This window comes from Lissotriton helveticus, chromosome 12 (assembly GCF_964261635.1).
Source record: "Lissotriton helveticus chromosome 12, aLisHel1.1, whole genome shotgun sequence".
In the NCBI taxonomy this organism is placed as follows: domain Eukaryota; kingdom Metazoa; phylum Chordata; class Amphibia; order Caudata; family Salamandridae; genus Lissotriton; species Lissotriton helveticus.
Window position 1 is genome coordinate 142,598,986 of NC_136073.1, and position 25,030 is coordinate 142,624,015.

Consider the following 25,030-nt stretch of genomic DNA (forward strand, 5'->3'; position numbering starts at 1 on the left):
TTACTCATAGTTGACATGTTTTCAGATTGGTTATATGAGAAATGTCTATGATTTCAGTGCATTTATAGGTGACATTCTACTGCCATATATCTGGCAGTTCAAGTGACAATTACCTTTTACTGTGTATAAAACAACTTTAAATTAACATTCTATATAGTCACAGGGCTTTCTCAGTCACAGACTGAGACCTCGTAGCACTGCACAGATACAAGCCTTTCTTGTTTCTCTCTGATTACACACAGTGATGGTATTAACAAATTGACATTTCATTTTGTAAAAGAGTGCATTTATCACTAATTACTTTAACTTGCATTGATCTTTCATTTAAGGTGTGTGTCAGTGAGTGTGTGTCTGATTTGTCTGCAGTCACCTGAAAGTGAAACCGTGTTGCAGAACATTTTGCCCTTTTCAGCCCCATTTTTGATCCATCCATACACTCTGACACTGCTCCATTGCACTCAGGACCAGTTCAGTGCCCACAGAAGTGTCTCCCTGGTGATTGCCAGGTGGAGCCAAAGAGCGTCTTCAGGCTTGGATGAGGCAAGGACCAAAGGGTGCATTTTGGAGAAGGTTTTCAAAGAGGAAATGGGTAAGTGGGTGCCCAATGTGTGGTAATGTGCTGAGGGACCTTCACCATCACCCCAGTATGCTTATTTGTATGACTGCATTGCTGCTCATTTCTCTACCAAGCGTAGCCATCATGAAGCTCTACAGACATTGATCAATAGGCACAGTAATGGAGTAAAGGAAGGGAGGGAGAGGCTGACTCTCTCACAGAAGTGAGTTTAAGCCACCTGAGTTCCTGTTATGCAGTTACTCAGATTACCCATGAAGAAAACTGCTCAATACCATAGAATAACGTTGTTGACTCATGAGAAGACACCCCCCTCAAAAACATCCTCTCTCTACTTGCTAAATTACAATGTACTTATGTTAATAGATTTGTCTGCATTAATTGCCATCAGTAAAGTGCTGAAAGTATTATTCTGTCCTCTTAGGAAGGCAAGTGCTTCCTATAAACTACAAAGAGTGAGGCTTGTTGCATCCCAGTTGCTAAGGTTTTAGTGCTGTGTAAGTTTACATAACATAGAATAACTCACTTGTATGTCTGCTGTCTCTCTTTCAGTTCATTGTGTCTCTGTTGCATCCCAGTTGCTAAGGTTTTAGTGCTGTGTAAGTGTACATAACATAGAATAACTCACTTGTATGTCTGCTGTCTCTCTTTCAGTTCATTGTGTCTCTGCTTTAGGAGGAGGGGGTTGTGAATTTCTGCTGAGGCCAGCCTTGCTGCTCAAAAAAGAAAAAAAGAGAATATTGATGTTCATGACATAACAAAGTGTATTTGTAAAGTGCACGTTCACATCGACGGGTATCTTGGAGGTAAATAATGGATTTGTATTGTTACCCAACTCAATGGTATTCATTTTATCAACCTCAAAAAGGATGAAAGGCAATAAAGAAGAACTGATACAGGTGAGGTTAATCTGACCCAGGTTGAGAAGGAAAGGGTAAACAAGCAACACATTTGAATCATCCAAGGACAAGTTGAGGTGCATTGACCCTCTATGATGTCCAAGGAAGATGGCAGAAAGGTAGGAACCAGAGGATACCTTTGACTCTGGAAATGTGCCCCCCCTAAACCCTCTTAATTCCACCCTCCCTTCCACCCACTGATTCTGTCACCTCCATTCAAAGCAACACACTGGTCAGGGGTATCAATAATCAAATTCTTCCAGTACTTCAAACTGACCATAAGATGGAGTTGACAAGCGCCTGGTCACAGCACATTGGGAGTACTGCAACATCAGCTTTACTAGAGCCTATCAGAAATCTATTGCAGGCTACATACCCAGGTAGTCAGACTGTGAATAAAATTAAGCAACAAGAAGATATTATCAAGTCCTCCCAGTGGAATTCAAGATTAAATTCAAGGTTTTTCGCAGTCCATAAAGCCAACTCGGGGAAAGTCTCAGGACACCTACAGGAACTGGCCTCACACTACTCCCTAGCCACAGCTGGAGATCATTAACCACCCTCCCAATTCATTAATGATTATTCAAGAGCATGAAACATGGTGACAGATCTTTATCTGTGCAGGGGGCCAAATTTCGAAATACCTTTCTTCTATAATTTGAGATCTGAACCCAAGCACTTATGATTCAGCAACCTTCTCCCAGATCACGGGATGTTTTCAAAGAATGTCTGAGGCCGGCACCCCCTATCTGATTTAATTCTAACCTCCTATTTTCCCTTATAAAATGTGTTGTACTGCTGTACACGCCCTCATTTCCCATTGCATGTTTAAGATTATACCATTTATTTAGCAAAGTTCTATGCTGCTTGGCACATCACTGAGATATGTGTGAAGGTTCTTGAAGAGTCCGTTGAAGTTGCCCTGTCTTGAGTGTGGCTGAATCCTAGATGAGAGTTCACAGCCTCACTCATTCCTTATACACATCAGAACCGTAGCTAGGGTAAGACCATTGCTGCCTGGCCTATGCTCCGATTAATGCATATATTCAGACAATTACAAGCTAATTTGCAACAACCCACCACTCACAAAAGGATATGAATTCATACTTTGACAGTATGAAAAGTAGAATATTGATTAACATTCTAAAACTTTATCCCAGGGAGGGCTTCCTAAGTCTCACTCCAGCTTTCAATCTTCCCATTTCAGCCACAGGAATCTGTACGGGTTTCCTGTGAAACAGTCTTTTGGTATTGATTTTTGAAGCATATCAATTTTGCAACTTCAGGGGTTGTTCTCCAAAGATTTCCGCCCTTCTATTCCCTTTCCTATAGAACAGGCACTCATTTACACCCAGTCAAAGGTAGATTATTATTTAAAGAGTAACTTTTAATATAATATTTTGTTCTAGGAATTTCCAGATTAATTTATCAGTGAATTAGATGTATTATTGAGTACAACGGCTCTTAATGGGACAAGACCAAAGCTCATCCAGAGACAACTATCGTAAGGTAAGAATTTGTGGGATATATCTGGAGCTCACCTTTGAAATAAAATGTTTGTTGCATACTCTTATTCTGAATGATTATACATTTGATTTTAGGGACAACACACTGCAGTACTTTTCTTGGCTGTCTGGGTTTAAGTGGAAGCCTTCTTCTGTAGGCAACAGGGGCACTAAACAATAACAATAGAGCAGCAAGGTTATCTTTTGCCTAGTAGAAGTTGTCTTTGAACTGATGCTTTCCCAAGATTGATAACTGGGTCATTCATGTCCATATTAAAAAGAGCAGAGCTCAGACAGCAAATCTGTTCCATATGTTCACAGGTGTTAAAGCGTCACTTATCAGTTTTTTCACTTCAACACTGTATTTGATTTGGAAGTAAAATTCCTAGATTGCATTATATACCATACATCCTATTTCATTTTGAAGGAGTTTAAGTAATAAAAGGCCTTGGTTCCAAATAGAGATCTCTTGAGCCTCTGAGACTTGGGAACGCAAGCCATGTGTCTGTTTTCTGAATATATTTTTTTTTTAGCATTTAGAAAGTGTAGCTATGATCCATTATGGGTTTAAGAAAATAACTAGATGACTTCTGCATTAAATCTTTACCCATAAGAAATGCATATTTCACCTAGGCATAGCTAGGCCTGAGGTGTGGGGAAGTAAGGGTGGTGTGGGGGGGAGGGGGCTATCAAGTGACCCTGGGTGATAGCAAAAAGGGGCAAGGCTAACAGGGAGAGATACCGTGCCCGCAGGGGCAAGGGGTTTGCTGCCCCAAAGGTCTGTTGAAATTGTCCCTAATGCCCCTTTTGAGCTATGCGTTTTTCAAACCATGCACAAATTTATTTTTAAACAGGTTGCAAGTCTGAGAACTATACATGTACCCCTATTTCATACCACACTGCAGAGCAAACGATCAATGAAACAATAGCATTTTAATTCCCATCAGTGGAAGCCTCAAGGCTCACTTTGTAACTTTAAAATCTAATCTAGCCACAACTGCTGAAAATTTCATTGTTTGGGATCTTATGTACATTTACTTTAAAAAATGATTAACTACATATTTCCCATAACTTTTTAGTTCTAAAATGATCGACTCGCTACTACTGGTGTTTTATTTTTAAAGGAGATCTTTATGAGTAACTATTTTTGTGCCTGTATGCTGGTTATGATGTTTTGCCAACAAAAAATGATTTCATTTCATTTCCAGATAGGAATCTGAAACTAGAGAAAAAGTTCCAAGTTATCAGTAAGAAAACAGACTTGGGAATTTTTGGATACTATGGTTTAATTTAAGCAGTACTCTACCTGTGCCTTCTGGGAGCTCCAGGGTGATGTACCCCTCGATCCAGCGGTAGCAGGGGAAGTGGTAGATCTTTCCTGCAGGAGATTCCACAGTAACATGATTGCAGAACCAGCTGTCTTGACGGAAGAAGGAAAACTGCTCCTTGTGAAGGCGGACAAGCTCAATATCCCCCAAGTCGTGTTTTTCATGGATTTGATACTTATCAGTCTGAAGAACAAGATAAACAGCAGCTTTATTGTACTGTACAGTTTTCCATTTTGATGTACCAGACATTTCACCAGAACATTTAAATATCTTCTAGAAAGGCACTCCTCAATTTCTTGATTCCACTGTTCTTACGTTTAAACAGATAATACATTAATTAGCAAACCAAGTGAATTATTTTTCACATTATTGCTAATAGCTAATATTTTGAAAAAGTGCAACATATTTTGCAGATTACAATTTACCTAAACAAGCGGTGTCGGATTATTCAACCAAAAATTCCATTTACATCTAAAAAGTGGCAAATTGAAAAAAAAACATCACTACAAAAAGAGAGTATTTAAGTCAGATTATGGTGTATTTCTAAACACTTTTGACAGTTGTTTTGGTGAAGGGAAACTAGGGTTTATATAGTTTTAAAAGGGAGCACCAAATTTTACAGTCCTGAATATTTTTAAAATAACCATTATGTGCCACCAAGGACATTTACATGGTAAGGAAAAAACAAAAGGTAATACATGAGAAAAAGACAAACACTTACTTTAAAAACAAAATCTTACAACTAATAGTTTTGTCAGAAACTCAAAAAGGTTGAAGAGCATCATTGGAAAGCAATGTCTCTGGATCTAACTCATTAAATATCTCACCATGGGACACAGGGCAACCACATATTCTGTCTGTCTTTATCAAGTGAGAGAATGGGATGGGAGGAATGTCTGACAAGGAGGTGATGTCTTCTTTTATATTTGAGATGCAAAAGCTTTCAGATTGATTGCCACACAGACACACACATGCACACTACATAACCTTTACCCCATGTATCTTTATTTTTGCCTTGTCTTATTACAGGTCACTGAGTCCCTGAGTTTTTAGATGGCTGCCATAGCATTGTTGTTGATGCAGTGGCAGCCAATCAGATTTTGTCTCGAGATCTGTCAGTTCAGCGGTCACCAGTATGTAGTTATAGTTAGGATGCAGTTTCCATAGGAAAAAGCGCTTTTTGAATTGCCAATTACTTTGGTATCATTAGACGAATCTTAGAAAAATTTTCAAAACCATTTTCACAGCGTGTTTCCTTATATATTTCGGTCTTCCCTGACATTCATCAGAGGACAGCCGACATCGCAAAAACCCATAGACACAACCACAGTTTGCTTCCGGTTTAATTTAAAGTTCTAGTGCCCCCAGGTAGGCTTCTTGGTGGTTGTAAGGTATGAAGCATGGTGGTCAATGTGGTTCGTTGGGGTGTATTCATCCCCTTCGGCGGGTGATGTGAGCATTTTTAATCCCATCACACTCCCCAAGCTAACAGCCTTTCATGTAGCTGGGGAAGGAACCAAGGTCCAGTCCTTGGTGGCAGCCCACTGCCCTATAAGCTTGCGCAGTTTCTGGTGCGGGCAGGATAATGGTGCTCTTCTTCGGCGGTGCAGTTCTAGGCAGGACCAAGCCTAATATATATTCACAGTTTTGCTCCGAGGGAACAACAAGTTTGAGCTGCACTCATTGTGGTGGTTAAAAACTTTATTTTCACAGCGTGTTTCCTTATATATTTCGGTCTTCCCAGACATTCATCAGAGGACAGCCGACATCGCAAAACCCCATAGACGCAACCACAGTTTGCTTCCGGTTTAATTTAAAGTTCTAGTGCCCCCAGGTGTACTAATTGGTGGTTGTAAGGTATGAAGCATGCTGGTCAATGTGGTTCGTTGGGGTGTGTATTCATCCCCTTCGGTGGGTGATGTGAGCGTTTTTACTCCCATCACAATCCCCAAGCTAACAGCCTTTCATGTAGCTGGGGAACGAACCAAGGTCCAGTCCTTGGTGGCAGCCCACTTCCCTTGCGCAGTTTCTGGTGTGGTCCAGTTGCGGGCAGGATAATGGCGCTCTTCTTCGGCGGTGCGGTTCTAGGCAGGACCAAGCCTAAAATATATTTACAGCTTTGCTCCTAGGGAACAACAAGTTTGAGCCACACTCATATTCTTTACACGTGAACAAGGGCTTGCGGGCTTGAAACGCGTTGTGTGTTTGGGTCTCTCTAATAAACAAGATTTCTGCCCAGAAGAAACTACAGAGGTCTGTGTCTCTTTCCTCGCCTAAAACCGCCGTGTGTGGTATTGGGAAGTGGCTCGAGTTTCCAGGATACATATTTATATATATATATATATATACATACAAACATACATATAGATATATATATATATATTTTATTTTTTTTCACTGAAAAAACCATAGGTTTCAGGGACGTTAGTGTTAGAAATTAGCATTTAAAAAAACTTTGAAAATTCACTGAAAAAACCATAGGTTTCAGGGATGTTATAGTTAGAAATTAGCTTTTAAAAAACCTTAGAGATTCACTGAAGGGATGTTCTAATTAGTTGGACATTTCGCTTGCACAAAACCAGAGAAATTCAGCTGTTATAGTTAGTTGAGCTAACTATAACTTGTGCCCCCACACTGCACTGCTGATGATGCCACATATTACATCATTTATGACATGGTCAGTGACATTACTGATGACATCTCAAATGATATCACTGATGTCATCATCCAGTGACTATGTGTGTCTATAGAGTTTAAATATGATATTATCTACTGGTAGGTATATATAGTTAGGACCTAGTTTCCATAGGAAATCCACAACATTCTATTGGGAATAACTTTGGCGTCGATTGAGGAAATTGTGTGAAATTTTCCAAAATTGTGGCCAGCTCAGTTCTGCTCCTTCCCTGAAAGTCTTAGGGGGATTCATCAAGCGGGGGCGAGAAAAAAAGGGGGTCCCAAAACGTGTTTTCCCCATGTTAATTTCCATAGGACGTTCAGACACGGCTACAGCCCGAACCGCTGAATGGAATTACACCAAACTTTGCAAAATTGTAGGGACTGGTACGCAGAAGTGCCTTTTCTATATTTGGTGAAAATTCCTGCAGTGGTTTTTATGAAAATTAACATCAAAAACACATATATATCTATATAAGCTTACTGTAAGCTTACTGTACTCTGTACCTTCCCAAGTACGAGCTGCATTCTGATTGGCTGCCAATGTCTGTCAACACTCCAAAACAGAAATTGTTGGCAGCCATCTTGTACCAAGGCTGAGGCACAGGAAAGCAGAAAAACAAACATGTAGAACTCAAAAAGGGGGCAGGGTAGAAGCACCCTGACCCCCTAGGCCTGCTCAGGGGGTCCCACAAGGACCCCCCAGTTCCCCCCAAATTTTTTTTTTGTTTTTTGATCTGATTGGCTGTCAGCACTTCATCGAAGAAGTGTTGGCAGCCATCTTGGGACCAATATACATGATAGCACCTCATTAAAAAGAATTGTAGTTAATAGAGGGTTTTAGGACTTTAGTTACATTATAAATCATTTGTTGATGGTACCATACTCATTTTAGGAATTGTGGTGTGTTCTAAGGTGATTTTACCATGTGAAAAAGCCTTCTGCTGGGATATCATGAATCATGTTTGAAAGGAAACTATTATCTCATGCTTTTCCCACAGTGGTTTGGAAGGGGATCTATAAGCTAAACTGAAAGCATATTTTCTGTAAATTCACATTATCTTTCTTAGTCATGTGAGAATGAAGTCTGACATTCTCAGTAAAACATGTACATCCAACAAGGACAGAGACTGTCAGTTGATTCCTTTGTGTTCTACTGCAGCCTCCTAGAGTGTTCTAAAGAACAACTAGAGAGCTAACAGTCCTACTTATTACAAAGGTATGGCACACCTTAAGCCATCTTGATTGGAATAAAGTGGCAACTCTTAAAACATTTAATTTAAAAAGGAACAAAATGAGGGGGTATATTTTGCCATAGAAAGTATGATTAGTGCTCCAGAAAGAAAAATTAGGGCACATTTTGAGTGACTTCTCAAATCCTCTTCTATTTCATAAAAAAATTCTGAGATGCAGTCTCCCAAGATGGCCACCAGAGACAAAAGAGCCCAAATGTAGCCCAAATATTACCCAGATGTAGCCCAAGTATAGCCCAATGACAGAATGTCCCAGAGTGTTCTAAAGAACAACTAGAGCGCTAACGGTCTTACTTATGACAAAAGTATGGCACACCAGAAGCCATCTTGATTGGAATGAAGTGGTAAGTCTGAAAACATTAAATTTAAAAAGGAACAACATGAGGGGGTTCATTTTGCCATAGAAAGTATGATTAGTGCTTCAGAAAGAAAAATTAGGGCACATTTTGAGAGACTTCTAAAATCCTCTTCTATTTCATTAACCCCTTCAGTGCTAATGACAAGGGTAACTCGTCATGGAGTTTCCATTGATTTCAATGGAAATTGCATGCGGAGCCATAAAACACCTTAGCATCCAAGTGGTTAAAAAAATTCTGACATGCAGACTGAAACATGCACTTTGAATACCAGCAGCAGACTTCCCTGGTGACCAGTAGCTTTACTACAGTGATCTAATGAGCAACTAGAGTGCTAACATTCAGAATTTATGGCAAATGTGTGACACATCTGAATGCCTTCTTGATGGAACCAAAGTAAACACGCATTGAAAATGCAATAGATCTCGCCCTCGTTTAAGTTAAAGCCATTCTGTTTGTAATGAGGTGGCTTTTTAGCTTTGCTTTTATTAGTGTTTTTAAAACTCTCATGTAAATAACATGCATATGTATGCATATATGTATGCATGCATTTATATTTGTATTTATATAGATATGCAGATTATATATGTTTATATATGTATGTATATATATATATATATACATACATATATATATAAATGCATATGCATATATATGCATATATATATATATGTGTATATGTGTGCGTGTAGAGAGAGGTAGAGAGGTAGAGGTGTAGAGGTAGAGAGGTAGAGGTAGAGAGGTAGAGGTAGAGAGGTAGAGACTAGTAGAGAGAGAAGTAGAGAGCGGTAGAGAGGTAGAGAGTAGAGAGTGAGTAATAGAGAGTAGAGAGTGAGTAGTAGAGAGTAGTACAGAGCAGTAGAGAGAGTAGCAGAGAGTGAGTAGTAGAGAGTAGTAGAGTGAATAGTAGAGTGAGTAGTAGATAGTAGTAGAGAGTGAGTAGTAGAGAGTGAGTAGTAGAGAGTAGTAGAGAGTAAGTAGTAGAGTGAGTAGTAGAGAGCAGTAGAGAGTGAGTAGTAGAGAGTAGTAAATAGTGAGTAGTAGAGAGTAGTAGAGAGTGAGTAGTAGAGAGTAGTAGACAGATAGTAGTAGAGAGTGAGTAGTAGAGAGTAGTAGAGAGTGAGAAGTAGAGAGTGAGTAGTAGAGAGTGAGTAGTAAAGAGTGAGTAGTAGAGAGAGAGTAGTAGAGAGTGAGTAGTAGAGAGTGAGTAGCAGAGAAAGAGAATAGTAGAGAGAAGTAGAGAGTGAGTAGTAGAGTGAATAGTAGAGAGTAGTAGAGAGAGAGTAGTAGAGAGAGAGTAGTAGAGAGTAGTAGAGAGTGAGTAGTAGAGTGAGTAGTAGAGAGTGAGTAGTAGAGAGTAGTAGACAGATAGTAGTAGAGAGTGAGTAGTAGAGAGTAGTAGAGAGTGAGAAGTAGAGAGTGAGTAGTAGAGAGTGAGTAGTAAAGAGTGAGTAGTAGAGAGAGAGTAGTAGAGAGTGAGTAGTAGAGAGTAGTAGATAGTGAGTAGCAGGGAGTGAGTAGTAGAGAGAGAGTATTAGAGTGTAGTAGAGTAGTAGAGAATGAGTAGTAGAGAGTGAGTATTAGAGAGTAGTGGAGTAGTAGAGAGTAAGTAGTAGAGAGTAGTGGAGAATATTCCAAAGTTTGGCACAGCACCACTTGCACAATAAGTTCAATCAAATCATATCTGTTAGAGTCCTTATTGAAGCGCTGAATCTTGGTGTATTTTCAAATGCTTTTATTTTCCTTAAGTTTATGTACCACAGCCAGCCGACGCGTTTCGTTCTGTACAACAGAACTTCTTCAGGGCGTTCTTATTTCCTTCAAGTTATGTCGGTATCCTGTTGTCATATAACTAGATATTTCTTCCAAATGTTAGACGAGACGTAAGTACATTCTTTTTCAAAGTTACTAGGTATCAATTTTACCCACGCAATTCGGGCAGACTTGAGTCATTTATAGCATCCTCAAAGTCAGTCTTTCAAAAATTCCAAAGTATAGGACATGATAATCCAAATCCAAATGTTTCTCAAGAAAAGTCATTTTCAATCGTTCGGAATATCGGCGTTTGGGCAGATATGACCCAGGGACCCCCCCCCAATATGCAAAGGGAATTAGTCCCCCCTGTGCAAACGAGCCAGTGGCCTGCGTTGCAGAGAGGTGTAAAAAGGGTCATAGCCTCATTACACCTCTGTGCAATGCAGCCCCCTGGTGCATACTGGAGGTTCCAGGTGGGCTAGTTGGCCCCCAGGAACCCCCAGTATGCAAGGGGAATTAGTTCCCCCTCTTCAAACTTACACGGGAACTGCGTTGCAGAGAGGTGTAAAAAAGGGTATGCCTCATTACACCTCTCTGCAATGCAGCCCCCTGGCGCATACTGGAGGCTCCTGGTGGGCTAGTTGGCCCCCAGGGACCCCCAGTATGCAAGGGGAATTGGTTCCCCCCTGCAAACGCGCCAGGGGGCTGCGTTGCAGAGAGGTGTAACAAGGGGCATTACACCTCTGCAATGCAGCCCTCTGGCGCATACTGGAGGTTCCAGGTGGGCTAGTTGGCCCCCAGGGGCCCCCGGTATGCAAGGGGAATTAGTTGCCCCTCTTCAAACGTGCACGGGGGCTGCGTTGCAGAGAGGTGTAAAAAGGGGCGCGGCTTCATTACACCTCTCTGCAATGCAGTCCCCTGGCGCATACTGGAGATTCCTGGTGGGCTTTCAGGTCTTATATAGTTAGGAATTAGCATTAAAAAAAACTTTGAAATTCAGTGAAAAAAACATAGGTAGCAGGCCTTATATAGTTAGGAACTAGCATTTAAAAAACCTTGCAAATTCTCTGAAAAAAACATAGGTTTCAGGCCTTATATAGTTAGGAATTAGCATTTAAAAAACCTTTTAAATTCACTGAAAAAACCATAGGTTTCAGGCCTTATATAGTTAGGAATTAGCATTTAAAAAACCTTTAAAATTCACTCAAAAAACTATAAGTTTTAGGGGTGTTATAGTTAGCTGGACATTTCACTCATACAAAACCATTGAAATTGCTCCTATATAGTTAGTTGTACTAACTATATTTCGCCCACCCACAATCCACTGCTGATGATGTCACATAGTACATCATTCATGACATGGTCAGTGACATCACTGATGACATCTCAAATGACATCACTGATGACATCATCCACGTGACAATCACATACACCTTTTCATACACTAGTAAAATCTTTCATCACTCTTTGTAAAATACAGAGTATCATATTTGAATCCATTGTTACAGCAATACAAGTATCTAAAAACCCACTCAGTGATTTATAGATGTATACACACATCTAATCACTTACCTGTAGATTCACTCATACATGCTGTCAATGAACAATAGAACACTATCAAAAATACTTATACACCTAAATCGACATTACACACCAGCACGCATCCTATTCACATACGAAGTCTTCCTACTCACTTATGCAAACAATGGATCATACTTACATATTTACTTAGCTACACACTTATACAAACACAACTTCATCTATTCATTTAGATAGTAAGTCATACTTAGTGAATTATAAAATCATTATTAAGTATAAAGTTATCCATACAGTCATTCACACAATCATTGAGTCTTATGTATACTTATTTATATACAACAACTGATACATACACTGCCTTTTATTTTTCTAGTTTGTTGGACATGTACCATTGAGAAATATATTTGCTCATCACCACACTCATAAAGATATTCACTCACCCAAACAACTGTTAGAACATGTAGTTTTAACTTCATATATCTAGTGAATCAACTATTCACACATCTTTGGGCAGTCACACACCCCCCACCGAACCACACACACATTCACTCTCCCATACAATTACTCAGTTAACTAATCAATAACTAATATAGACTTTCATATAGCTAGTAACCAACTGGAGAACCAGTTTACACAACAACTGACAAAGTGATACAGATATTCAAACTGTTTAGTCACTATCCACTATATTTAGTGAGACACTATAAATTGGTCAAGTAAACAGTCAATTACACTGCTACTAAATCCTCCATCCAAATATTTATTTTTATATATCCACTCATTCTTCAATGCAAATAGCTATATATATAATGCATATTTAAATAACGAAGCAAACCACATTCCCTGGATGATGTCATCAGTGATGTCATCAGTGATGTCATTTGAGATGTCATCAGTGATGTCACTGACCATGTCATGAATGATGTAATATGTGACATCATCATTCATAACTATATAAGGCCTGAAACCTATGTTTTTTCAGTGAATATATATATAATTATATGCCAAGGTGTATTGAAGAATGAGTGTGTGTATAAGTGTCTGAATGGATGATTTAGTAGGTGCGTCACTGACTATAAGTGAGCGATTAAACATGTCTTACTGAATGCATGGATTACTGACAAAACTGTGTGAATGTCTGTATCAGTCTGTTAGTTGGTATGTAAGTGGCTGCATGGGTTGTTGAGTAGCTACATGAGGGACTATATGGGTTATTGATTGGTTGTCTAAATATTTGTATTGGTGCCTGAGTGTCCGTGTGGGTGGGAGGGGTGTGTGAGACTCTGTGCATAGATGTGTGAGTGGGTGATTCATTGGGTGTATAGGTTCAAGAGTGCATCTAAGAAGTGCTGTATGGGTAGGTGGGTGTGTGTATGGGAGTGTTGGTCAGTGAATGGATGTCTCAGTGGAACCTGTGTGCGCAACTACAAATGTGAATGGCAGTATATGTGAGTGTTGGAGTATATAAATGACTATATGTTAGAGTGAGTGATTGTGAAAGTGGCTGTATGGATGAGTGCGTGCTGGTGTCAGTGATTGTAGAAGAGAGTAAGTATGTGTTAGAATCTGTATGAATAAGTGAGGTGCTGTGTGTATAACTGTATAGGTGAGTAAGTGAGAGTGTAATTGATTCTTTGCATGACTGACTAGGTCTGTGAGTTACTCTAAGGATGAGTGGTGGTGTGTGAGTGTCTGTATAGATGTATGAGTGCATATGATAGTGCTGTATTGATGAGTAACTGCATGTATGAGTGACTGTATGGTGAATGAGTAGATGTGTGTATAAACCTAGGCATCAGTGAGTGGGTATTTATTAACTGGTATTGGTGTGTCTATGGTTTCAAAAATTGTAGTTTGTATTTTAGAGTGGGTGTATCAAAGGTTATATTAGAGTGTGAGGAGGTGCATCTGATTATCACATGGACAATGTCATCAGTGATGTCATCAAAGATGTCATTTGAGATGTCATCAGTGATATCATCAGTGATGTCACTGACCATGTAATGAATGATGTAATATATGACGTCATCAGCAGTGAATTGCGGGGGCACAAATTATAGTTAGCTCAACTAACTGTAACAGCCGCATTTCTCTGGTTTTGCACGAGTGAAATGTCCAACTAACTATAACGTCCCTGAAACCTGTACTTTTTTAAGTGAATTTCTAAGGTTTTTTAAAAGTTCATTTCTAATTATAACGTCCCTGAAATCTATGGTTTTTTCAGTGAATTTTCAAAGGTTTTTTTAGATGCTAATTTCGAACTATAATGTCCCTGAAACCAATGGTTTTTCAGTGAATTTCAAAGGTTTTTAAATGCTAATTTCTAACAATAACGTCCCTGATACCTATGGTTTTGTCAGTTAATTTCATAGGATTTTTTAATGCTTATTTCTAATTATGCCTACAGACGTAGGACATCTGCAGAAAGAGGAAGAAAGACGCAAAAAAAAGCAAGAGAAATGGAGAAAGAGGCAGCTAAATTGCAGAAAGATGAAGAAAGGTGCAATAAAGAAGCACGAGATATGCAGAAAGAACCAACAGAGGTGCAGAAAGAGGCCTTATTGCAAAGTCATCCTGTGTTCCCAACTTTTTGCTGACTGGTACTGGTGGTAACTGACTCTGACTAACCAGGTCCGGAGCCAGTGCTATGCTGAAAGACACTAAGAATACAGTGAAAACACCTACATACAGTAGGGTACACTAAGGTTTGGGGTACCGCTGTGATTGGCATGACCTCCCATGTAAGGCCCTACTACATAATAGGGCAAGGGGATTAAAACTACCTCTTACTCAGAGGTGCATAAAGAGGTAAGAGAAGTGCAGAAAGAAGAAACAGAGGTGCAAAAAGAGGCAAGAGAGGTACCGAAAGAAGCAGGAGGTGTGCAGAAAGAGGTATAAGAGGTACACAAACAGGCAAGAGAGGTACAGAAAGAGGCAGGAGGGGTACACAAAGAAGGAAAAGAAGTGCAGAAAGAGGCAAGAGAATTGCTGTAAGAAACAACAGAGGTGTAAAAAGAAGCAAGAGAAGTGCAGAAAGAGGTAAGTGAGGAGCAGAAAGAAGCAAGAGCATTGTAAAAAGAACCAACAAAGGTGCTGAAAGAGGCACAAAGGGTACAGAAAGATCAAGAGAGTGCAGAAAGAGGCAATAGAGGTACAGAAAAAGGCAGGTGAGGTGCAGAAAGAAGCTAGAGCAGTGCAGAAAGAACCAATAAAGGTGCGAAAAGAGGCACGAAGGGTGCAGAAAGACCAAGAGAAGTGCAGAAAAAGGCAACAAAGGTACAAAAAGAGGCAAGAGAGGTATAGTAACAGGCAGGAAAGGTACAGAAAGAGGGAACAGGGGTGGCAGAAAGAAGGAAGAGAAGTGCAGAAAGAAGTTACAGGTGCTGAAAGAGGCGTGAAGGTTATAGAAAGAGCAAGAGAAGTGCAGAAAGAGGCAACAGAGGTACAGAAAGAGGCAAGAGAGGTACATAAAGAGGGAACAGGAGTGCAGAAAGAGGCAAGAGAGGAGCAGAAAGAGAACAGAGGGGTACAGAAAGAGGCAAGTGGTCTGCAGAAAAAAGGCAGCAGAGTTGCTGAAACAGCAGGTGAGGTGCAGAAAGAGGAAATAGATCTGCAGAAAAAAGCAACAGAGGTACTGAAAGAGGCAAGTCAGCTGCAGAAAGAAGCTGGAGAGGTGCAGAAAGAAGCATCAGAGGTGCAGAATGAGGCACGAGGGGTACAGAAAGAGGAAAGAGAAGTGCAGAAGAAGCAACAGAGGTGCTGAAAGAGGCAAGAGCAGTGCAGAAAGAACCAAGAGAAGTGCTAAAAGAAGCAACAGAGGTAAAGAAGGAGGCACAATGGAGTGCAAAAAGAAGGAAGGGAAGTGTAGAAAGAAGCAACAGAGGTACTAAAAGAGGCACGAAGGGTTCATAAAAAGGCAAGAGAAGTGCAGAAAGAAGCAACAGAGGAACAAATGAGGCAAGTTTGGTGCAGAAAGAGGAAAGAGAGGTACAAAAACAGGCAAGAGAAGTGCAGAAAGAGGCAAGAGTATTCCTGAAAGAAGCAACAGAGGTGTAGAAAGAGGGAAGACAAGTGCAGAAAGAGACAACAGAGGTGCAGAAAGAAGCAAGACAGATACAAAAATGAGCATGGAAAGTGCAGAATTAAGCAACAGGAATCCAGAAAGAGACAAGTGAAGTACAGAAAGACACAACAGAGGCGGAGAAGGCAGGAGAACTGCAGAAAGAGGCAAGAGAGTTGCAGAAACAGGCAAAAGAGGTACATAAAGAGACAATAGGGGTGTAGAAAGAAGCAAGACGGGTGCAGAAAGAAGCATGGAATGTGCAGAATGAAGCAAAAGAGGTGCAAGAGAAGTGTAGAAAGAAGCACGTGGGGTGCAGAAAGTAGCAAGAGAGGTGCAGAAACAGGCAAGAGAAATGCAGAAAGAGGCATGAGAATTGTTGAAAGAAGCAACAGAGGTGTAGAAAGAAGCAAGAAAAGTACAGAAAGAGGCATGTGAGATGCAGAAACAGGCAAGAAAGGTACAGAAAGAGGGAAGACGAGTGCAGAAAGAGACAACAGGGGTGTAGGAAGAAGCAAGAAAAGTACAGAAAGAGGCATGTGAGACGCAGAAACAGGCAAGAAAGGTACAGAAAGAGGGCAGACGAGTGCAGAAAGAGACAACAGGGATATAGGAAGAAGCAAGACCGGTGAAGAAAGAAGCATGGAAAGGGCAGAATGAAGCAACAGGGGTGCAGAAAGAGGCAAGAGACAAGAGAACTGCAGAAACAGGCATGAGAGTTTCAGACACTGGCAAAAGAGGTACAGAAAGAGTGAACACTGGTGCAGGCAGAGGCAAGAAAGGTGCAAAAACAGGTTAAAGGTGTGCGGAATGAGGCAAGAGGGGTGCGGAAATTTGCAAGAGAGGTGCAGAAAGAAGCAAGGGCAGTACAAAAGAACCAACAGAGGGGCACAAGTAGGCAAGTGAAGTGCAGAAGGAGGCAAGAGAACTGCAGAAAGAGGCAAGAGAGTTGCTGAAGGAGGCAAAACTGGTACAGAAAGAGGTGGGTAGACTGAGGCAAGAAAGAGGGAAGAGGGGTGAAGAAAAAGGCAAGAGGGATGCAGTAATTTGGAACAGAGTTGCAGGAAGAAGCCAGAGCAGCGGAGAAAGAACCAACAGAGGTGGAATGGGAGGCAAAAGGGGTGCAGAAAGGGGTATGAGAGGTACACAAATTGGCAAGAGGGGTACAGAAAGAGACAGGAGGGGTGCAGAAAGAGACAAGACAGGTGAAGGAAGAAGGAACAGTGGTACAGAAAGAGGCAAGAGTGGTACAGAAAGAGGGAAGAGAGGTGTAGAGAGAGGCAAGAGGGTTGCACAAAGAGGGAAGAGGGGTGCAGAAAAGGCAAAAGGGGTACAGAAAGAAGCAAGAGAGGTGCAGAAAGTGGCAAGAGAGGTGCAGAAAGAGGCAAGTGAGTTACAGAAAGAGGCAAGTGAAGTGCAGATGGAGGCAAGAGAACTGCAGAAAGAGGCAATAGAAGTGTTGAAAGAGGCAAATGAGGTGCCGAAAGAAGCAAGCTAAGTGCAGAAAGAAGCAAAATAAGTGCAGAAATGGGGGGAAGAGAGGTGGAGCGAGATGCAAGAGGGGTGAGGAAAGAAGCAGGACAGCTGCAGAAAGAAGGAAGAGAAGTGCAGAAAGAAGAAAGAGGTGCAGAAAGAGGCACAAAGGGTGCAGAAAGACATAAGTGGGGTACAAAAAAAGGCAAGAGAGGTGCAGAAAGAGGGAAGAAGGTTGCAGAAAGAGGCAAGGGGTACAGAAAGAAGCAAATGAGGTTTAGAGGCATGAGACGTGCAGAAAGAAAGAAAAGAAATGCAGAAAGTAGAAGAGATTTTCAGAAAGAGGCAAGTGAAGTGCAGAAAAAGAAAGAAATGTGCAGAAAGAAGCAACAGAATTGTAGAAAGAGGCAAGAGAGGCGCAGAAGGAAGCAAGAGTGGCTTGCACACCATTAGTACCAATTAAACACCCACATTTAGCAATAAGTAACAGGTGACCATTTTAAGTTTGCAACGGTCCTTCCATCACGCTGTAACACTTGTCGCTGCATTTTTGGTAATGTTTGATCCGTTTGAGCTAGACGTCAATATAATAAAGACCTAGCTCTAAAAGAGTTTCTTTAATGTCACTTTTAGGCACTGCTGCCAACGTGGATCTCTCTTTTTTTCCCACCCAGTTTTTGGCACCCCGTCCAATTTCCCGCAGTCCCAAAACTCTCAAATTACTATTTTTTTAATAAAAAAAGGAGAGAAGATCTGCTGTCAGTCAAGTCGCCCAACCATGCATCCCTTCCCCCACAGCATTTGAGTGAAGAAAACTTACTAAAAAATAAGTGAAAGAGTGAGAGGGCATCTTATATATGCAACACCTGTGAGGCTACCAGCAGGTTCTTGCCAGTATGCCCACATATACCATCAACGGTTACCTACTCACTGAAGCAACGAAAATAGTGTCAAAGAAAAAGACAAGAAAGGCAGAAAAAAGAAACCAACTGCCCCAAAATATAGACCCTGTGGTATGCAGAGAACAGTGTGTTCAGTGCAACTTAAAATCGAGTTAAGACTCTCTGTTAAGTTGCCCTCTTTATTTGAAAATGTGAGCTTATTCTCCAATAGGAGAAAGGATTGTAAGAGCATGAGTGAAGTCCCGTAAAAGCATGATTGTATGCGATAACCTAAGGAGATAGCCCAATAGATTTATTACTGTTTTGTTATACCGTAGTGGTCCGTGTTCTTCTCGACGTGCATACATCCGGGCACGACGCACACACATTGATATGACGAGTGTCTTATCGATTGTTAATTTGCATTATAATAATGGCATTGAGATAGGGTCAGTATACATTTAGTGAAGAGAAGAGGGATACAATAACTGTAGTGTTAATGTAAGGTTTTACTATTATTTACACAGGTATAACTGATAAGCAACTGTAGTGTTTACAAGTAAGGGGTAAGAGTGATGCACACACCCCTTTTGGTCTGGGGCAGACTGATATGAAAACTCCTGCCTACACCGGGTAACTATATATGATTGTAACCCAAGAAGTGATGAATACACATAAGTATGATTTTATCTGGTTGACCAGGTTTTACTGAGATAGAATTGCTGTCTTTTGGTCTTGTCAGGCAATCCGCATTATACTAAGCATTGTCCAGAGAGGCGAGTGATTGAACCCCACACCCTGATGAATTTGCCACAACGTGTGTAATTGGCAATGAAACATGTTGGCCTTCTTGGAAAAGGTTAGCAACATGAAGTGCTTTTAATTCGTGTAAGTTCACATTTTTAAATAAAAAGGGCAACTTAACAGTGAGTCTTAACTCGATTTTAAGTTGCACTGAACACACTGTTCTCTGCATACCACGGTGTCTATATTTTGGGATAGTTTATTTCTTTTTTCTGCCTTCCTTGTCTTTTTCTTGGACACTATTTTCTTTGCTTCAGTTAGTAGGCAACCGATGATGATATACTTGGGCATACTGGCGAGAACCTGCTGGTAGCCTCCCTGGTGTTGCATACGTGAGTTGCCCTCTCACTATTCCACTTATTTTTTAGGAAGTGTGCTTCACTCAAATGATGTGGGGGAAGAGATGCATTGTTGGGCGACTTGACTGACATTGGTTCTTCTCTCCTTTTTATATTAAAAAATAGTAATTTGAGAGTATTGGGGCTGCGTGAAATTGGATGGGGTGCCAAAAAGTGGGGGTGGGTGGGGGAAGAGAGACCCACGTTAGAAGCAGTGCCTAAAAGTGACATTAAAGAAACTCTCTTAGAGCCAGGTCTTTATTGTGTTGACGATTTATGACAGGAGGGTGGCCTGGTGATTTCCCTCTTAAGCTCCTTGTTGTGAATACCGTTTGAGCTAGAAACAAGGCTTTTTTTGTTCAGATCTGCAGATTAGGGAGCAGATGATGAATTATATGGCTAATGCAGAAAATGTATAATTGTGCGAAAGTCGGTGCAGCAAATTCCAGTGGCCCTGCTCAAACCTCTCACTAGGTCCACAAGTGCTCCTCAGAGATTCCTTCTTTTTTTGTCTCACTGAGTTCATAGTTGAACTTCTGTGGAAACGAGGAAGACTAAACTTGAGGTTACCACTCCACAACACAGGCTACCATATCACATAATGACTCTCCACAACACGTAATTCCATTCTACATAATTCCTATACACTAAATACCACAAACTTTCTATCCACATAATTTCACTGCACAACATACCACATAATTCCACTATACACAACGTATATCCACTCCACTCCACTCCAAAAAGCATTAGTAAATACTTTTACATTCACAATGTCAATAGCTCTAACTCTCGCAAATGCCAAACCTATTACATTGCAAACACTTCTTTAACTAGTAGTCACGTTTGCAGAGTGGTAGAGAAAGGGTGCTGGAACTCCGACCAGTGATCATGAATTATGCTGCGTAGGACTTACAGGAGGTACCAGGAGAGCTTATGGCCCTAAAGTCCCTCAGGAGTAAATTGGATTTTATCCCCCATCCCATAGTCTGTCAGGAGGCATGTTTGCAGAGTGGTGGAGAAAGGAGGAGATGGCCTTCAAAGACGTCTTAACAATAACACTGTGTGGTACTACTGGAGGTAACAAGAGGAATAGTTGGCCCCCAAGGACATCCTTGGAGCCAACCTATTACCTATTACCTCCAGCAAGCCCCACACAGCAGGATTGCTAAATTCTCAAACGCGCTCCCTGTCGGGCTCTTGGAAGGGGAATGAAGTCCCCTTTGCTGCTAGGCGTCCTTTAGGGGCCAACTAGCCTACCTCTTACCTCCAGTAAACCACACACAGTGGGATTGCTGAGAGGTGGACACAGGCCACGTCCCCGTTCTCCACCACTCTGCAAACATGCCACCTGGTGCACTCTTGGTTGGGGAATGAAGTCCTCTTTATTCCTGATGGTGCCTGGGGGCCAACTAGCCCTCCTGTTACCTCCAGTAAGCTCCATACAGCTGGAAACTTGGAAAGAAAGTGCTGCAATCAGTAGCTGATGAGAATGGATGAAAGGAGTCTAGAGTGTGTCACATACAGGGCAATGGCCACACTGGGTGCTGACATGGAGGGGGCCTCTAACCTGGAGGGTTGTGGTGGGGGGGTACTGTGTTTAGCAACAAAGTATGATTTAAAAGCACCTGCTGCAGAGTTTCTTATGCATTCAGCTTTCAGACAGCAATAAAAATGTCAAGATAACTCTTGTGATCAATGCTCCTGATAGTGAAAGACTGATGGTGTTGTGTCCAGTGGCAGCATTGACTCCCCAGAAAGTAGTGTAGAGGGTTAATACTCCCACTACAATGAACAGATCTGTATTTTATGTGGATAGCTGAGTGGATTAGTAAAGCCAGCCTTTCCGAGCGCTTTAAAACAAATGACATTTTTTAAGAGAGGGGCTATGTAGAAATGAGGGGCACTTTTGGTGGGTTGGTAGTGGGGGGAATCCTAGAAGGAGGTCATATGGGAGGCGCCAAACACTATTGTCACACAGTGGGCCCAGGCGTGGTGCGTCTATTGGGGTGTGGGGGTGTAGCCCCCCCTCCCACAGCTCCCTCAGCGTCTTTGAACTTAAGTAAACTGATTCAGTTTACTTAAGTTCAAAGACGCCGAGGGAGAACTGACAATCATGTCAGTCAGCATGACGTCGGACCACCCACCCCTTCAGAGTCTGAAGGGGTGGGCGGTCTGGCGTCATGTTGACTGACATGATTGTCAGACCAGTGGGGGGCAACAGGCAGCAGCACAACACAAGTGCGCGTGAGTGGGGATGGAGGGTGAATTTATTTTCGGACCGTGCCCACTCATGCGCACTTGTGTTTTGACTTGTTTGTGCATGCCCATTAGGATGGGCGTGCAGCGGGCGAAGAATAGCCGTGCCCTAAGCCTAGCCTGGCTCTGCTGGCAGCACCAGGATTGGCTGAGAGGGGTGGTAGGCGCCAAAGGACCCGGCGGCGGAGCGGACCTGCTCAGGACCTCAGCCTGAGGTAGGATTTAAAAAATTTATTTTAATACCCCCCTCTCCCCCTCCCCCACACGCGACACCCCATATCCCCCCTCCTCATCCCTCCCACCCACCCCCCCCTCCCGAGCCGCGACTGCCCAGCAGTAAATGCAGCACAAAGGTTTTGGTCGAGGGAGCGAGTGATTGAACGAGAAAGGGCCTGTCATGAGGATAAACAGATTCCTGCCAACCTGGACGGCTTGAGCAATCACAACCTCCGTCCCACACTTTCAATCTGCCCTGCTTCCAACCAACAGTCAGTACTCGAAATCCTGTACATGTCCCACAACTATGCAAAAGAGGTGTCAGAATTTTGTATTATTTGAAATCAGAATGCATTCTTTCTCAAAAAATACAAATTTTACATGTACCCGGACGGGAAGTCTTAAAATGCAGTGAAAAATGCCAAATTGTAAACAAAAACACATCACTAGAAAGGTTGTGAATAGGATATTTCCAGTGCATACGTTATGGCAGATTTATATGCAAAAACATGGCAAGAGAACTCCGCGAACCAAGATCATTATTTATTTGAGTTCATTCCTTAGTACAATGTAGGCTGTCACTTCTGAGCCCTGTTACGTAAAATGTGTCCACTGAATTTAGGGAACTGCAGCTGCCAAAGATTACCAGCAGTACTCAAATGTGTATTTATTTCTGCCCACACGACGTGGGCAAATGCAGAATCCTGCGACGTTATTAAGGCGATACAAAAACCGTGTATTTAGTGTAGAAAATGTGCTTCCTATCGGAGGGAATTTCAGCAATCCTTTTAAAATGTTGCATTCTAACTCTGTGGTACTTTTCAAAACACGAGGGCAGTGTACGTCATAATCCCCGCTCCGTCAGTGCAGGAGTCGTGCCCCCATTAATGATACAAAGGGTTTGTGTCTAGTGAGGTGCTTAGGTCCAACATACCCCCCGCCACCCTCCCCCACCATAAGCACGAATTAAGAAAGTAGCGCTTTATCCGGACACCGGTCAAATATCTGTTGATTACTAGCCGGCGGTCGGTAAATATTCACTACCCTCGATCGAGATTCTTAAATTCCGATGGGTTGTGGTATTATAAACTGTCCCCCCGCCTCCCCAGCCCACACACACACGCTCACACACGCAAGACAGCAGTCCCGAGGTAGGTAGGTAACCACAGGAGATAGAACGAAGCGGACAGTGTCAAGGAGTCATGGACAGAGAGAGTGGCACAGAGAGTGGGACGTAGAGGGGTGGGGAGAGAGACCTGGAGAGAAAGAGCAGCGACAGGTACATACAGCTTTAGGTAGAGACAAGCAGTCAGAGATAATGAGACAGGTGGCTAGGGAGAGAGAGCTAGAGAGTGAGATGAGGGCAGGTTAAAAGGAGGAGAGAGAGAGAGGGGGAGACCCAGTGAAAGCTAAAGAGACTCAGAGACGGGCAGGGGGAGCTCCATGGCGAGAGACAGTGAGAAACAGACAGAGTGAAAAAGAGTGGGCGAGAGACGGAGAGGAGACAGACAGTGCAAACATAAGTAAGAGAGAGAGAACTAAAGAGCGCGTGTGAGAGGCAGAAATCCACAGCCACAGAAGAGAAACATAGGTGAGAAGAACGAGTGAGAGACAGGCAGATAGAGCCAAAGACCAAGAGAGTGTAGTACAGCAATAATTTTATGCCCCGCCCAGTGGTCGAAGTGGGGAAAAAAAAGTAGGGGAACTGTAGGCGGAGAATCAGAGGGTGGGAATAACCTGAGGATTGGATCAGTGGGCGGAGTTAGAGGTGTGGCCAGGATGCTCAAAACATCCCCATCTTTAGTATTTGTGTGGCATTTCACTGACCAGTTGCAGTTTATTATGTTATGTAATTCAACCAGTGGATACACATGATTATTTAACAATTAATATGAGCTATTGACATTAGAAACATATTCCACTTTGTGAATTTATTTTAATCATAGAATGTCCCAAAAAATGCACAAGCCATTTGTTTCCGAGCCATGGAGTTTCTGTCGTCAGCAATATACACAGAGACAATCAATTTTACGTGTGTAAATGACTGTATAGGAAATGTTACATAAGACAAAGGACTACAAGGTGTAGGAGTCACATGATAACCATACTAGTAGACAGTATAGTTTAATAGTGATTGGCCTGGAGAAACACAAACTCAGCATTTAAAACTTAATACCACGATTGGGGGTTCTCTTTAAAAATCAATATTGATTTGTATCAAAAATAACACCTTTTGCAACATTAGGCTAATCAAAGGCTTAGGGAAAAACCATAGCGCTCTAGTTTATACTTTGCAGTTTGGATGCAGTTCTTAGAGGAAAGTTAATAGCTCACTGTTCTTTGTTAGGATTTTAACTTATAAACTGCAAGTAGCAAAAGGATCTCACTGACAAAAGCAATAACCCACTGACCTATTTACAATATGTGCACTTTGTGATGGGCCTGGTACATTTTCATTGCAGTAGGCACATTAACCCTCTGTGCTTTTGAATGAGTCAAAGCTTCCACAAGACAAATCTCCGATCTCGCTCTAGGAAGAGGTTTATTCATCAGAGTTATCATGACATTTTTATTATTGCCGAAAATAGCTGGCGTCCAGGAAGGAGGCAGCAAGTGCTTTTAAAACCATAATATACGACGCCCCCACTCAAAGTCAGCGCCAGTTGCGGTCACACCAGTCGCACCGCCCTAGAGCCAGCTCTTCTAAGGGGTCCTGTGACCTCAGTGACAGAGTCACTGTTGCTCTAGGGTCTGCTACTTCATAGGCCTGCCCGCAAGACTGGAGGTGAACCTCAGTATGGATTGTGGTGGGCACGCCTTCAAGGTGAACCAACACTTGCCACTGCTAGGGTCGACCTGCTGGTGCTAACACACTAGGGCTTTTCTGGTGCCTTCTAAGGTCTGGCATGGGAATGTGCTCCCTCAGGAGAGTGGTCTGGGGGACTGTTCATGAAGGCTGAACCTGGTTCCCCAGTTCTAAATTTAGCAGCTCTGCCCCCAGTGCTACATCTGCTCCCTCACTGAAAACCATACTGCCCCACTGAGAGAAACCCATACTGCCTTCAGCTACAATCCAATTTGACCTGCTATAAATAACTGGATGCAACTCAATTC

The 25,030-nt window shown here is 42.0% G+C and overlaps 1 protein-coding gene across 1 annotated transcript in view; it reads right to left on the reverse strand.

The window, feature by feature from the left end:
- The window catches only part of LOC144799578 (hydroperoxide isomerase ALOXE3-like), a 201,765-nt gene that overhangs the window by 170,072 nt on the left and 6,663 nt on the right, over positions 1 to 25,030 (reverse strand). The window contains exons 2-3 of the mRNA XM_078670951.1: positions 4,285 to 4,489; positions 1,203 to 1,287 (exon numbers count right to left, since the gene is read on the reverse strand). Coding sequence (XP_078527077.1) covers positions 1,203 to 1,287; positions 4,285 to 4,489 — 290 coding nt within the window. The remainder of the gene's footprint in view (positions 1 to 1,202; positions 1,288 to 4,284; positions 4,490 to 25,030) is intronic.